We start from the raw sequence: 14,865 nt of genomic DNA, 5'->3' as shown, positions 1-14,865 counted from the left end.
TAATGTTACTATGATGCTGAAGCCTCCTTAAAAAGTAAAGTTGACATGGCTATGCATGTTTCATCCAGTTTTCGAAACAGTACTATGTGTATGTCGCTCCTTTCCTGAGATGTTTCTGGGGAACGAAATTCCGATCGAGGCTCGAGACTCAACCGTCTAGTTCTCAACTACTGAAAAGAAATTCTGCATGTGCTTGACTTAAAAGTCAATTTATAATGAAAATGTGGTTGAACATCATAGTTGTATGGAACAAGGATTGATATGGAAAATAATCGAAATATGTTGGACGATCATGTTTGCAACTTTTATGATATGAAAAGGCCAGGTTGATTCGTTACGCAATACCATTACCAACATGCAAGCGCGCACACACGCAATTAGGGAGCATTTTATTTTGTTTTTTCATATGGACTTTAGGTAGGATGATGATTAAGGAATTAATCGATGAAAAATAGTACAACATATTTTATTTTAAAAAAAATTGAACAGTTAGAGAACATTTGTTAACATTGGCTCGGCTAGCTATTTGTGTGTTTCCATGGGCATTCACTTGACTCAGCGTAGGTGAGGGTAATTAATGAGGAATCACAATCCCACCAAAAAAATACCAAGTTTCATAAATGAACCATTTATGAGCTGTGCTTGTTAATTTATTTGATCCGATGTGCCTACACGTACAGCTAGTCTCACCATTTATAATCCTACATAAAGAAATGATACACGCGTCTCACCGCTTTGCTGACAGTGTTCAAGAAGTATTAATAACATCTCTTTTTTAATTTGCTTATCTTCGTAGAATATCCTATGTCAACCGCACCTTCACTTGTAATTTATGCTGACGTCTAAGGTGGACCAGTATTTAAATGCTCTACTGATAAATCACATCATATTTATATCAGATAAATAAATTATAACAGATAGATTGAATAGCGGATATTTAAAAGTAATTTTTACTAAGTTTTGTAACTTAGTATTTGGTTTAATTATTGTTTAATGTTTTGAGAAGAAAGTTTTTAAAATCAGTGTGAGTCTCACACTTTTTTTATTATATTTTAATTTAAATACTTTTTTCATCTCTTTTTTTATTTTATTTTATCCCTTACACCTCTTTTATTTCTTTAAATTAAACGGTGTCGACTTCTATAAAAATATGATTCTGTAGCTTAGTCTTAAATCCAATATCTTCTAGGATTAATATTTTTTAGAATTGATACTCCAAGGTCAGTAGTAGGAGCATCGATTTTAGAACTAAGCTACAAAATCTTATTTTTATACAAGAACTAAGTAATAAAATTGAATAAATCTAAAAGCAAAAATTATTCTTGAACATCTTTGTGGGTATTTACATATTAAAAGAGAGAGAAAGAAATAAGAGATGGATGCTTAATAAGATTGATGTGTAATATGATAGAAAAAGAGATTAAAAAAAATGAGAGGTACTCCCTCTAGATTTATATTTAAACAAAAAAGTGATTTTGTTGGTTAGGTTTAAATATAAATAAATTTAACTAATTTTATCATATTTAATGTTATCATTCATAAAATATCCTTCATTTAATTTTATTTTTATTTTTAATAACTCTTTTTTATTTATGATAATAAGTTCCAATAAAACAAATTTTAAAAATAATTTTATTTTTTACTTGAGATTAATAAAATTAAATGATGTCAACTAATTTTTTTAATTAATGTTAAATTAATTATTTTTTTATATATGAATTGAGAGGGAGTATTAATGAGATGTTTGTAAATTTGGGATTTTGAAATATAACCACTCAAATTAATTAAAGACCACTTTGCAATTTTTAGAAAATTTTCTTGACACTAGCTAACTGGTGTTGTGCTGTGCCTCCTAAAAATAATATTTGTAATGATGGTCTAATGTAATCTTTCAACCATTTTTTTACAGCATTTTATTTTGGACCTAAAATAAAATATTTGAAAGATTACATTAGATGAAGTTAAAATATTAGAATATTATCTATTATATTATATAGCTTTTATTTCTAATTCTCTAAGTTAAGATGGTGATACTTGTAGGATCAAACAGTAGTAATTAGGTTATAAAATTGTATTTCTCCTATCCTTTTATTATCAATGAAGAATATCAATATACAATTTTTATCTTTTCTTTAGCTTTAATGGTGGTTTTGTCAAATTTACAGTAGCATAGTTGTAGCTCTCTAACACCTGCACAATAAACCAAAATTACAAATACAGCATGGAATGTTTCTGTTGCTGCGGTAATGCAGACAACCCCATTGAATGGTAAAAGTTGTCGCTCTTGGAGCAAAACTATTAGGCGAGCACTTCAGTGAGTTAAGTCAAACAATAAATTTTAAGTTTATCACTGGTGCTCTTTCAATGCCTGATGAAAATGATGAATTATTTGAAGCATGAAAAAAATGTAATGTAATAGTTCTTTATTAGATTTCTTGAACCCTTGCTCCTCCAATTACTCAGTATTGTACATATAAAAAATGTTACCGATTTGTTGGATAATCTTAGAGATAGATTTTCAAAGGAACATAACTTTAGACTTTCATCTGTTGCAAGAAATTCATTCAATTAAACAATGTGAAAAAAGTATGTCTAACTATCCCATTGCATTACAAATTCTGTGGCATGATTAGACACTTTAAATTTGCGACCTGATTGTGATGTTGAAACTTGTGAAGAAGCATAAGGATGCAGAGTATAGTATGTTGTGTGTTTCCTTAAAACTCTTGGAGATTCATGTAACATATTGTTAAGACAAAAATCTTGTTAATGGAGCCATTGCCTTCTATTAACCATGTTTTCTGTCTTGTTCTTCAACAAGAGAGGCAATTGAATGGTACTATTCTTGGAGGGCCTGAGGTGCTTCTGAATTCAACCTTTACAGGAAGAAACATTAGATGGAAGCAGTCACAAGGGCAAGGAACTATCAAATGACAGAGGCCAAGGTCAAAATTTTCAAGGTAAAGGCAATCAAAATCATACAAGAGTATGTACTTACGGTGGCAAAATTGGTTAGATAAGTTTTTTTCAACATAAATTCTTTCAAAATCAACTATACAAAAATATAAACAGAACGTCTATATATATAGTAGCTTAATGCCACTGGCTATAAGAAAATCCCTCCAATGTTAAGTTTTCCGCTTGGAACAGTGGTAGCTTAAAGACAAATAGCTGGATCTCTGTCAGACTCAGAACAGCAGAATAGGGAGGATGAATTCGGCCACCGATTGCAGTGTCATTTAGCCGAATACGTACTCATACGACCATGGTCCAAAATTCAACAGTACCACTTGCATTAGGACACACTTACGTTGAGACAAAACTAGGCCTCACCATCAGTAACAGTTATCTAATCTTGTTTTGGCTTCAAGACACGGGAGTGATTCATACGTAGCTTCCAGCTTCTTGATAATCTGTAGATTAGGCACAGATTTGTGTAGATTTATTAGGTGAACGACATTTAAACAACTTTCAACCCCTAATTAGTGGCGCCAAAAACAAAGATAGCTTTCTGATTCTCGTTATACCATGGTATCAAATTCGCCACTAGTACAGACAAATAACTTTTTAAATCAGTTAAAAATGATTTTTTAATCGATTGTACGACCGTTTTCTATGAACTTTTGTTGTTCCCTAAAATTCCTTTGAGGATAATAAGACTAATAATTAAGACCTCCAAGACGTGGAAGAAATTAATCATGGGCTAATTGGCTATTAATTGTTCTTAATTAATTTTCACAACGGATGGAATGGAGCTGATGGAAAAAAAAACAATGTGTACATACATGGTTGATGGCAAAAGGGTGTGGGGACTAAGAGTCTGTTGTCTCTGTCACGAGACTGCAGCCTACTTGATTTTTTCTTTGGCAACACTAAGAAGTTACGGCTAATTGCATTCATATCTGTATCAATCTATTCAGATCTGCAAAATCCTCATCACATTTTTTCAAAAGGGAACAAAATTCATAAATTCTACACAGGTGACTACTAGAGGGCAGAGGCACGATTATAATTAATGGTAAGTTGGTAACAAGTAACAACTATTCCATTTCCATCCATTTGAGTTTGAATACAGGAGGCAAATAGCTCATCGAGATAATATTGGGATACGTATGAGTTTCATTTTGATATACTGTGTGTAAATACTTTTATAGGATTAATCAATTAAAAATTATTTTAAATATGACATTAAAAAACTTATTATAAAAATCAATAATTTATCATATATGTTTATCTATATAGGTAGGTATAAAAAAAATATTGACAATGCATTAATTTTAATTAAACTGTACGTATAAATCAAGATTAAACTACCAAATACATACTTTCAAAATAAGTTCACACCATAAAATCACTAAACAATAGAGGCATTGGTGACTTAACACATGCATTTTCATATTGTTTTTTTTTCTATCAAATGTTAATTGTTAATTTTTATTAGTGAAAAAAATTAAACCCATATCATCATCTCTCTCCTCCCATTCTTCTTTCACTACTAAACAAATATTATAAACCGTCGTTAGTCATTTCCATGATGTCCTAATTCGAAGTTAATTTTGTTGGTATATTAATATTATCTTGCTTTTCAATTAATTCATCTCAATGTATATATTTATACAATCATTACGCAATAAACAGAAACATAAGAAGAGAACATAAAGCATGTAGAAAATACGAATATAACGATAATTAAATGTGATAAAAAATAGAAAACAATATCTTAAAAAATAACGAATGAATAATATAATCCTATTAAATATATGCTGATCGAGGTTGAACCATATGTGAGAGGACTGAAAAAACGCAGATAGGATTTTTGTCAGGTCGCGTAGTTGCATTTTACACCTCCTTTTTTCTTGTCTCTTCTCAATAATTAATATTGTTTTTTTCAGTTATCGCTGTAGTACATTTACTGTTTTTTTTCCCTGTTCCTGTATTCCAGCATGTTTTTACCATAACCCATCAATGTAAAATTCATATCAACAAGATTAATTGCTGTAGAAGTTACAAGTTACTTTGCATTGTTTTTAATAAATTTGGTTCCAAAATACATTTCATTTCTCATCACTTTCATTTATTATATTGATAATTTTTTCTTTCTTTCTTCTATTCACTCATACACTCTTAAAATGGGGGCGTACGTTGATAATTTTTGAAACCAGATTCAGTGCCTTTATATGCATTCTCGCAGTCGTGAACTAGTATTATTAGATGGCTATCGGTTGGTATATATACTTGGTTTACATTTGATATATATATAAAAAAAATTTAAGTCTGATTTTTACGTCCGATCTTGATCCAATGGTTAGGATCTGCTGATTAACTGGGTGATGAGTTAAATTTCCCACTGCAGAAAATCCTAGTTGCACATTTTTCTTTTCTTGTTTAGGTTTTAGAATATATATATATAAAAAGCCTTGACGTGAATGCTTGACATTGGCAGACACCTCTTATTCTGTGCTTAGCTCTTTCCTCCTTTTATAAGAACCCTACCACCGTGTGGTCAGCCCCTTCCTTTTTTAGAATCTTAATTTGAATTTTATCATTCATGACTTCTGTTTCACTGAACCCCAACCCCCCATGCCCTACGATACAAGATCAAAGTCAACTCTTCATTTCTGCGAATAATCACGAATCAACTTCTCTCTCATGTTGCACCTTCTTTCACATACTCGATCAAAGCCAAACCAAAGATATCAGAGATTTAAGACATGGTCATCAACAGGCAAGATTTTAATATTCCTTTAATTTTGGTTAACCATTTTTAACTATGCTTTCCATTTTTCTGTTATATATCTTCATCTTCGTGAGGCTTATATAAATAAATGTTGAGAAAGAAATAAGTGCACTGCTCTAGTGATGAGTGTGTGGCTAGCTAAGTGGCTTTAGTAAGAGAATAAACTAGCTAGAATAATATTCATCAAATTAAAGCTACTGGTTTTCCTTTTGAAATGAAAAATTGCAGGTCAAATTAAGTTATTTTCTTAACGTTAATTACATGCATCTGTTGTTTAATTGGTATCATTAGAAAAATTAATGACCGGCTCATGTCACAAAATATACTTACACAAAAGACCCATTTTAGTATGAATTGTGCATCTAATGTTTAACTATAGTCTTTCATCTATTCATTTTAATTAGGATGGGAAGCTTGTATTTCATATTGGACCATCAAACAACAACAACCAAGTGTGCAATTCATCCTCCGTTAAACTTCAACCTAAGCCCGTTAAGGCAGATTCAAGCAGCGAGTGTGGCCACCATAACGTTTCCTTGTACAAAATAGAGGACGAAGAGAACAAAAGAGATCATGATTATGAAAAATGGATGTCTTCAACTGCGAGGTTAACGAGAAAAATGATGAGGCTACCTAGCACTAGCAGCGATCTGGCCACAAAGAAAGCATTGAATAATATTACAAGGGTTTGTGCGGATTGCAACACAACCAGTACCCCACTCTGGAGGAGTGGTCCTAATGGTCCTAAGGTAATTTCCCTTTCCTTCTTTTATCTAATTAACGCTAGCTATATTTTGTTGCTTGTCATTTTTTTTTACATTGGATACTTGCATGTAGTTCTACAAATTAATTAATAAATAGCTAGTTCTAATTAAAATTAAATAACAAGCGCATAGCGAAGAGTCTCTGGGCAATGGGTTACGAAGTTTTTAACATCTTGGTGGTGCAGTCACTTTGCAATGCCTGCGGCATTCGACAGAGGAAGGCAAGAAGGGCAATGGCAGAAGCTGTAAATGGTTTTGCTCCTTCCGTGAATTCATCTTCTACAAAGATCAGAGTGCATCACAAGGAAAAGAAGTCTCGTACAAACCATTTTGCACGGTTCAGGCTTAAGTGCAAGTTGGCAACTACTAGTACTGCTGAAGGAACATCTCAGCAGGAGAACGTGAAGATTGATTTGAACGATTTTGGTTTGAGTTTGAGGGATAGTTCGGCTTTGAAGCAGCAAGTGTTTCCAATAATGGATGAAGTAGCTCAGGCAGCGATGCTTCTCATGGATTTATCTTGCGGCTTTGTTTACTGTTAAGAAGGAATGTTTCTTCCATGGATTTTCCACTCATTTAATAATAGAAACAAAGGGATATGTAATGAAAGTTTAAAATTATAAATTTTATATTATCATCCAATCTTATCTAATCATTTATAATAAACTTATTTAACTTTTGTAAAATTAACTTAAAAATCATTAAACCGTAATTAAACTCTTTATAATAATGTGCGCGGTTTCATTATTCAAACATTAAATAATTGAAATCATTCTTACTTTTATTTCTCTGTCGTCACTCATATTTCTTTAAGTTTAATGATTATGTATAATGAAATTAAAAAAACAATTTTATACAATCATTATTATTAAATGACTTTTAAAATAATTATTATAAAAATTAATAAATTTATTATATATTATAATTATGATTGAGTTATAATACCAAACTATTTTACATTATATAACTTTTTTCTATATTTCTTTTATATTTTCATGTATGCATATTTTAAATCTGTCAAAACAAGAAATGTATGCATATCTTAAAAGTACAATAAAAAGTCATGAGAATCGAAATGTTTTCAATTTTTAAAAGATAAATAAATCGACAATTATGTTGTCCTATTTTTTTTCATGAAATCAATGACGGATCTTGAAAAAGAAATTGGGAAACCAGATATGATTTAAAGCATAAATTAAATATATTCTATAATTATATCTAAAATTAATTACAATTTAAATGTAAAGTGTATTTGATAATTAATATTACGTGTTAGACAAAAGCACGCAATTTTTTTTTTAATTTTACTTCAAGGCACTCTAAATATTGTTAATTGTTAATTAAGCACGGGCTTCAGAAGGACAGAGCAAGTCCTAATTTGTGTTAGTTGTTGGGATCTGGTTGGTTCAGCCCAATAAAGAGATGCGGATCGGCCTGTAGCATAAAATTAGGTTGGCCCATAAATACCCATTTAAGAAGGGCCTACGATTGGCACCCCAATATATGATATTTAAACTCTCCAAAACAATAAATAGACATCCCTACCCCTCTCCTTCCTTTGAAACACCCCCCACTTATCCTTCATAACTCTTTACCATGCGCCTCCTTACCCTCCCTCCTTGAAGATATAAAGTTGACTTAATGATTAGGAAGATAGATTTAAGGGTGAAGGAAAAAGTCGCACATTAAAAGTTCTCTCACTAATATTTTTAATAAAATTAACAAATCAATATTTATTGATAAAAAAATAAATAAATAAAAACCTCCCTTCTTTCCATGAGCTTCCTCACAAGTTCTATCACACATAGTCAGCACACCCTCACAATTCAATTTAATGACTTCTTATGAATAAAAAAAATAATGAATCCTTGTATAACTAATTTTGATATTTTTTTTTGTTATCATATTATTGATATGGAGTATTCTTGATTTCACCGATGATTAATATCTATTGAAAAACTCGATTGATCACCTTTAATGTATTTCTTTTTTTTTTTAATTAGATTTTTTTCATTCATAAAATTCAAACTTAAAATAATGTCACGGTCAGGATTCTCCATACATAACGCATCCAAGAAAACATAAATACTGTCTGAACCAAGAATCAAGATCTCCCAATGTTCTTATAGCCTGCTTCTGCGTCCTGTCTCATTCTCACCCACCATTCACTAATCAAATTAAATCCCTCTTCTAACTCCGTCAACTTACTAATCTCGCACCAAACCACACATCACAACACTTCCTATTCCAAATTTTACCTTTGAATGCAAAGGAAATCGTATTTCGATCCATACAGCTCCAACCTACGCGCGCACATAGGTTTTTTCAAGACAGTGACAGTGTGACATCACGTTCTTTTCCTTCGTAGGTGCGCCCGCACTCACCAACCACCAGATCTCTCCAACCTTATTTATTTACACTCTCCTCCACACCCCACTCTTTTCTTTTTCCACATTCGCATTCATGGAACGTGCCCGGAGGCTAGCAAACAAGGCGATTCTCAAGAGGCTAATTTCCTCGGCCAAGGTTAATTCCCATTCGCGTTCTCTTTCATCTATTTCCCATTCCTTTTCATTACCCAAACCAGAGAACCCGATCGGAAACAACCGAAAACTCTCACATAATGTCCCATCTCGATTCATTTCACTGGATGCGCTCAAGCCGAGCGACACATTCCCACGGCGCCACAACTCGGCCACCTCGGAGGAACAAAGCAAGATGGCCCAGACATGCGGCTTCGACAGCCTGGACTCCCTCATCGACGCCACCGTCCCGAAATCAATCCGTCTGAACGACATGTCGTTCAGCGTCTTCAACGAGGGGCTAACGGAGTCGGAAATGTCGTCGCACATGAACAGCTTGGCGTCGAAGAACAAGTGCTTCAAGTCGTACATCGGGATGGGGTACTACAACACGCACGTGCCGCCCGTGATCCTGCGGAACATCATGGAGAACCCCGCCTGGTACACTCAGTACACTCCTTACCAGGCCGAGATATCTCAGGGCCGTCTCGAGTCCCTCATGAATTTCCAAACCATGATCTCAGATCTCACCGCGCTTCCAATGTCCAACGCTTCCTTGCTCGACGAAGGAACTGCGGCCGCTGAAGCAATGTCAATGTGTAACAACATCCACAAGGGAAAAAGAAAGACTTTTATCATTGCCAGTAACTGTCACCCTCAAACTGTTGATGTTTGCATAACCAGAGCGTCTGGTTTTGGTATTAAGGTTGTTACTGCGGATGTTAAGGATGTGGACTATAAATCCGGTGATGTTTGTGGGGTTCTTGTTCAGTACCCGGGGACTGAGGGTGAGATTTTGGACTATGGAGAGTTTGTAGAGGAGGCTCATGCGCATGGAGTGAAGGTTGTTATGGGGACTGATTTGTTGGCTCTGACTGTGCTGAAGCCTCCTGGGGAAATGGGGGTGGATATTGTTGTTGGCTCTGCTCAGAGGTTTGGGGTTCCGATGGGGTATGGGGGTCCACACGCCGCATTCCTCGCCACATCGCAAGAGTATAAGAGGATGATGCCTGGGAGGATCATTGGGGTCAGTGTTGATTCTTCTGGAAAGCCGGCTTTGAGAATGGCCATGCAAACTAGGGAGCAGCATATCCGGAGGGACAAGGCCACTAGCAACATTTGCACTGCTCAGGTACCATAACAACTTTGTTCTTTGATCCTGATTTGGTCTAATCAAATTATAGTTTGGAAAAATATAAACCAACACCCCTTTTTTGGGTGTAATGGGAGGGAAGGAAGGAAGGAAAAAGAAATTTTAAAAGAGAAAGTGAGAAGAGATATTTATAAGGGTGTTTTAGTTTTTAGACATTACTCAACTTCCATCCCATTTTGGGATGGATTTTGGTGGTAAAAAGAGAAACATGAAAAGGAAAAAGAACACAAAAGAAAAAATGTTAAATGTAATAAGTAATGTGATAGGAAAGGAAAAAGTTAATAGGAAGAAAATGGAGTTGAAACATAGAAGAGAAAGTGTGTTTATGTTTATAATAACTCTTAGTTTTATTTTATCATTGGGGTGACTTGTGGTGTGCCAAAAACTGCTCAAGATTTTTCAATTCTAAATTTTCACTTCTAATATTTTTTTTTTAATTCATATTTGTATGAATAGTCTGTTGGGAATAGACTAGTCCTTGTGTTAGTGTGTTCCTGGAGCCATGTTTTGGTCTTGTTTGAGTTGGTTGATTTTGTGTTTGATCATTGTTGTTTCTGATTAGGCACTGCTTGCAAACATGGCTGCTATGTATGCTGTATATCATGGACCTGAAGGACTTAAAACCATTGCCCAACGGGTTCATGGTCTTGCTGGGGTGTTTGCTCAGGGATTAAAGAAACTTGGAACCGTGGAAGTTCAGGACCATCCATTCTTTGACACTGTGAAAATTAGGACTGCCAATGCCCATGCAATTGCTGATGCTGCTTGCAAGAATGAAATCAATTTGCGGGTTGTTGATGGGAACACTGTGAGTGTTGGTTTTTTGTTGCATTTGTTTTCATGTCTTTGGATTATGGAGCTTGGTTGCTTTTCAGATCACTGTTGCCTTTGATGAAACAACCACCTTGGAGGATGTTGATAATCTTTTCAAAGTTTTTTCTAATGGCAAGCCTGTAAGACTTGTTACATGTACCATATTGTCAATTATATCATTGCTCATTATCACAAGGTCATCTAAAACATCAATTAATTCGTATGCAGGTCTCCTTCACAGCTGCATCTCTTGCACCAGAAGTTCAGACTGCACTTCCTTCTGGACTTACTAGAAAGAGTCCTTATCTGACACACCCTATCTTTAACACGTATATCCCTGTGCCCATAAGTTCAATTGCGTGATTATACTGTGGAAGCTTACCTGAATTCCATTTGCTCTTAAATAGGTACCACACTGAGCATGAGCTTCTCAGGTACATTCATAGGCTACAATCAAAAGATCTTTCATTGTGCCACAGTATGATCCCGCTAGGATCTTGTACAATGAAGCTGAACGCTACAACTGAAATGATGCCTGTGACATGGCCTAGCTTTGCTAACATTCACCCTTTTGCACCGATTGAACAGGCTCAAGGTTATCAGGTATGTACATGGCTAAATTTAATAAAAGTGCCTTTTATACAGGGAAATGTGGGATAAATATTTTTTGGTGTCTAAACAAGCAAATCTGGTATCAGGAAATGTTCGAAAATTTGGGTAAATTGCTGTGTACAATCACTGGGTTTGATTCCTTCTCTTTGCAACCTAATGCTGGTGCTGCCGGAGAATATGCTGGACTGATGGTTATTCGTGCATATCATTTGGTATGGTGACTTCAGTCATTATTATGAATTCTACTTTGCTGTTCAACCAGTAACAGACTATCTCAATTCTGTGTTTTGTGTGTTTCACTCTTTCTGCATGCAATGCTTTCCCCTACATTACTGCATTTGATAATATATACTCTGAAATTTTTGTGATGCTTACTTCTTTGGGCAATTGGACAAACTATAGGCAAGAGGAGACCACCATCGCAATGTCTGCATTATACCTGTCTCAGCACATGGTACAAATCCTGCCAGTGCTGCTATGTGTGCAATGAAAATTGTATCTGTTGGAACTGATGCCAAGGGAAACATCAATATTGATGAGTTGAGGAAGGCTGCTGAAACACATAAGGACAACCTAGCTGCTCTCATGGTACAACTTGTGTTGCTTCCTATATTCTAATTTTACTAGCATTATTTGGATAACCTGGGAATTTGGAGGAAAGGGGTGTTTCCAACTTGGCTAATTTTTTTCTTTTTTTTAAATATTCATTTGTTGTGGTGGTTTTGATTTAAATTATAGGTAACATATCCTTCAACCCATGGTGTTTATGAAGAAGGTATTGATGAGATATGCAAGATTATTCATGATAATGGAGGTCAAGTATATATGGATGGTGCTAACATGAATGCACAGGTTTGTTTCTCATGAATTCACGTCTTTATATCCTATGTAAATCTTCAATCATATTGCCATGCAAAACTAGGAACCATACAAACTGGTGCTTTTGTTGTTGCTGTTCTGTATTACAGTATATCATTTTGGGCCTAATTTTCAAACGAGGTTAATATTTACAGGTAGGACTTACAAGCCCAGGTTGGATTGGAGCAGATGTTTGCCATCTGAATCTCCATAAGACATTTTGCATCCCTCATGGAGGAGGTGGCCCTGGCATGGGTCCTATTGGAGTAAAGAAACACTTGGCACCATTTTTACCATCACATCCAGTGGTAATAATTTTTGTTATGTGTCATATTATCTATATGGCATGCATACATTTTTTAGTTGCACACTAATTAGAAATAACATTTTTCTCACTGAAAAATTTATCTGTAATATCCTTGAAACTGGATGACATTGTTTTCTCTCTGCCACACACATATGCTTGAGATCCCTAGCAGTAACAATAATGTTCTTGTATAATAATATCTTTGTTTCCTTTATAATTAATAATCTGTTACCATATTTGAAGGTTCCCACTTGTGGCATTCCTGCCCCTGGCAAGTCACAACCACTTGGTACCATTTCTGCTGCACCATGGGGCTCAGCACTGATATTGCCTATCTCATACTCTTACATAGCCATGATGGGTTCTAAAGGACTCACCGAAGCATCAAAAACAGCCATTTTGAATGCAAACTATATGGCAAAACGATTGGAGGTTTGTGCAACGTCATAGATTGATTGCTTGTGTTTCTTTACCTTGCAACTTTACTTATACTTCTAAGTTTTACAGAATCATTACCCTGTTCTTTTCCGTGGGGTCAATGGAACAGTTGCTCATGAATTCATTATTGACTTAAGAGGCTTTAAGGTAGGTCCAACTGATCATTGCAGTTTTTTTTTCAACCAATCAGGATTATTCATATTCTGCTTAATTGTAAGCTATCTCTATGGTAGAATACTGCTGGGATAGAGCCTGAAGATGTTGCAAAGCGCCTTATGGACTATGGTTTCCATAGTCCGACAATGTCATTTCCTGTGCCTGGCACACTCATGATTGAGCCAACTGAAAGTGAAAGCAAGGTATGATTACAATCTGGAATCGAGTGACCTCTTTTCTTTGTACTTTCTATCATGTAAAATTTTCTTTAATTCAACTAAACATCATTGCAGGCCGAGCTAGACAGGTTTTGTGATGCTCTTATTTCCATTCGACAAGAAATTGCTGAGATTGAGAAAGGAAAGGCCGACATTAACAACAATGTTCTAAAGGTATGTGAGACTATATGAGTTTGTTGTTTTGTCTCTTTGGTATTCTTCTCTATTAACATGATATAATAAGAAACAGATGACTACTTTATAATTGAGCGGTGTTATACTTGTACCACTGGATTCATATTTTTATTTACAATTTCGATCTAGTTTGAGTGATTATCTAAAATGTTATGCAGTGTGCCCCTCATCCACCATCAGTGCTCATGGGAGATGCATGGACAAAACCATACTCTCGAGAATATGCTGCCTTCCCAGCTTCCTGGCTTCGTGTTTCTAAGTTCTGGCCTTCCACAGGTATGACATGATGATCCTTTTCATAAATCATAATTAACCTACCACATTATCCACTATTGTAAGGCTATTCTCTAAAGTTGGTGTGGAACTTTTTACTTTAATTTAATTCTCAAAACTTTCCCTTCTCTGAGGGGATAGGAATTGATTCTAAATGTCATTAAAGTGTGGCATATTAATAGTAGTCATTCTAATTCTCACTTGGTGCATTTTCGGCTTGAATAGTTGTGTTTGACAATTAAATAGACTAATAAATGTAAAATGTTGCTGGGTTGTATCAGGACGTATTGATAATGTGTACGGTGATCGCAACCTCGTTTGCACCCTTCTCCCAACATCACAGGTTGTTGAAGAACAAGCTGCTGCAACGGCCTAATCTTTTCTTCCATTGACAAGTATTTTCATTTTTTAAATTGTACATAAACTCTTCCTATCATTCAGGCGTTGCTGCTTGACCTTTGCTTCATTATATCATAATGATGATGATGTAAGTTTCATTCAGCCACATAACCATACCTAAACACAGCAAAGAAAGGTATCCAAAAAAGAAATAAACTGTTGTGACTTGTGTCCAATGCGGTATACTCCTGCTTTTGGATTTTAGGATTTGTTACGGATGATAGAAATATTAAATGTTTTTAATTCTAACAAAATATTAAATGTTTGTTTTAGTATTTATAACTATTTTTTAAGGTTAAATTAATCTTCAGGTTCTTGAACTTTTTTTTTTCAATTGAGTTCCTAAACTTGTATTTATTTTTTAATTAGGTCTTTGAACTATTTGAAGATAGGAATTCAATAGATTCTAAACTTTTTTTT

General features: G+C 34.6%; 2 protein-coding genes across 2 annotated transcripts; both read left to right on the top strand.

Annotated features, from left to right (window-relative positions):
- Positions 1-5,451: 5,451 nt before the first annotated feature.
- Positions 5,452-7,105, top strand: LOC114408071 (putative GATA transcription factor 22). Its single transcript, XM_028371195.1, has 3 exons — positions 5,452-5,725; positions 6,142-6,486; positions 6,687-7,105. The coding sequence occupies exons 1-3, from the start codon at positions 5,549-5,551 to the stop codon at positions 7,041-7,043; spliced, it is 879 nt and encodes a 292-aa protein (XP_028226996.1). The 5' UTR covers positions 5,452-5,548; the 3' UTR covers positions 7,044-7,105.
- Positions 7,106-8,597: 1,492 nt separating this feature from the next.
- Positions 8,598-14,628, top strand: LOC114408819 (glycine dehydrogenase (decarboxylating), mitochondrial-like). Its single transcript, XM_028371993.1, has 15 exons — positions 8,598-10,155; positions 10,739-10,984; positions 11,052-11,129; positions 11,218-11,318; positions 11,397-11,592; positions 11,688-11,813; positions 12,004-12,189; positions 12,340-12,453; positions 12,615-12,767; positions 13,010-13,198; positions 13,274-13,351; positions 13,438-13,563; positions 13,654-13,752; positions 13,932-14,049; positions 14,328-14,628. The coding sequence occupies exons 1-15, from the start codon at positions 8,965-8,967 to the stop codon at positions 14,420-14,422; spliced, it is 3,096 nt and encodes a 1,031-aa protein (XP_028227794.1). The 5' UTR covers positions 8,598-8,964; the 3' UTR covers positions 14,423-14,628.
- Positions 14,629-14,865: the final 237 nt, after the last annotated feature.

This window comes from Glycine soja, chromosome 4, assembly GCF_004193775.1.
Source record: "Glycine soja cultivar W05 chromosome 4, ASM419377v2, whole genome shotgun sequence".
Lineage (NCBI taxonomy): Eukaryota > Viridiplantae > Streptophyta > Magnoliopsida > Fabales > Fabaceae > Glycine > Glycine soja.
This window is presented reverse-complemented; position numbering and strand designations above follow the sequence as displayed.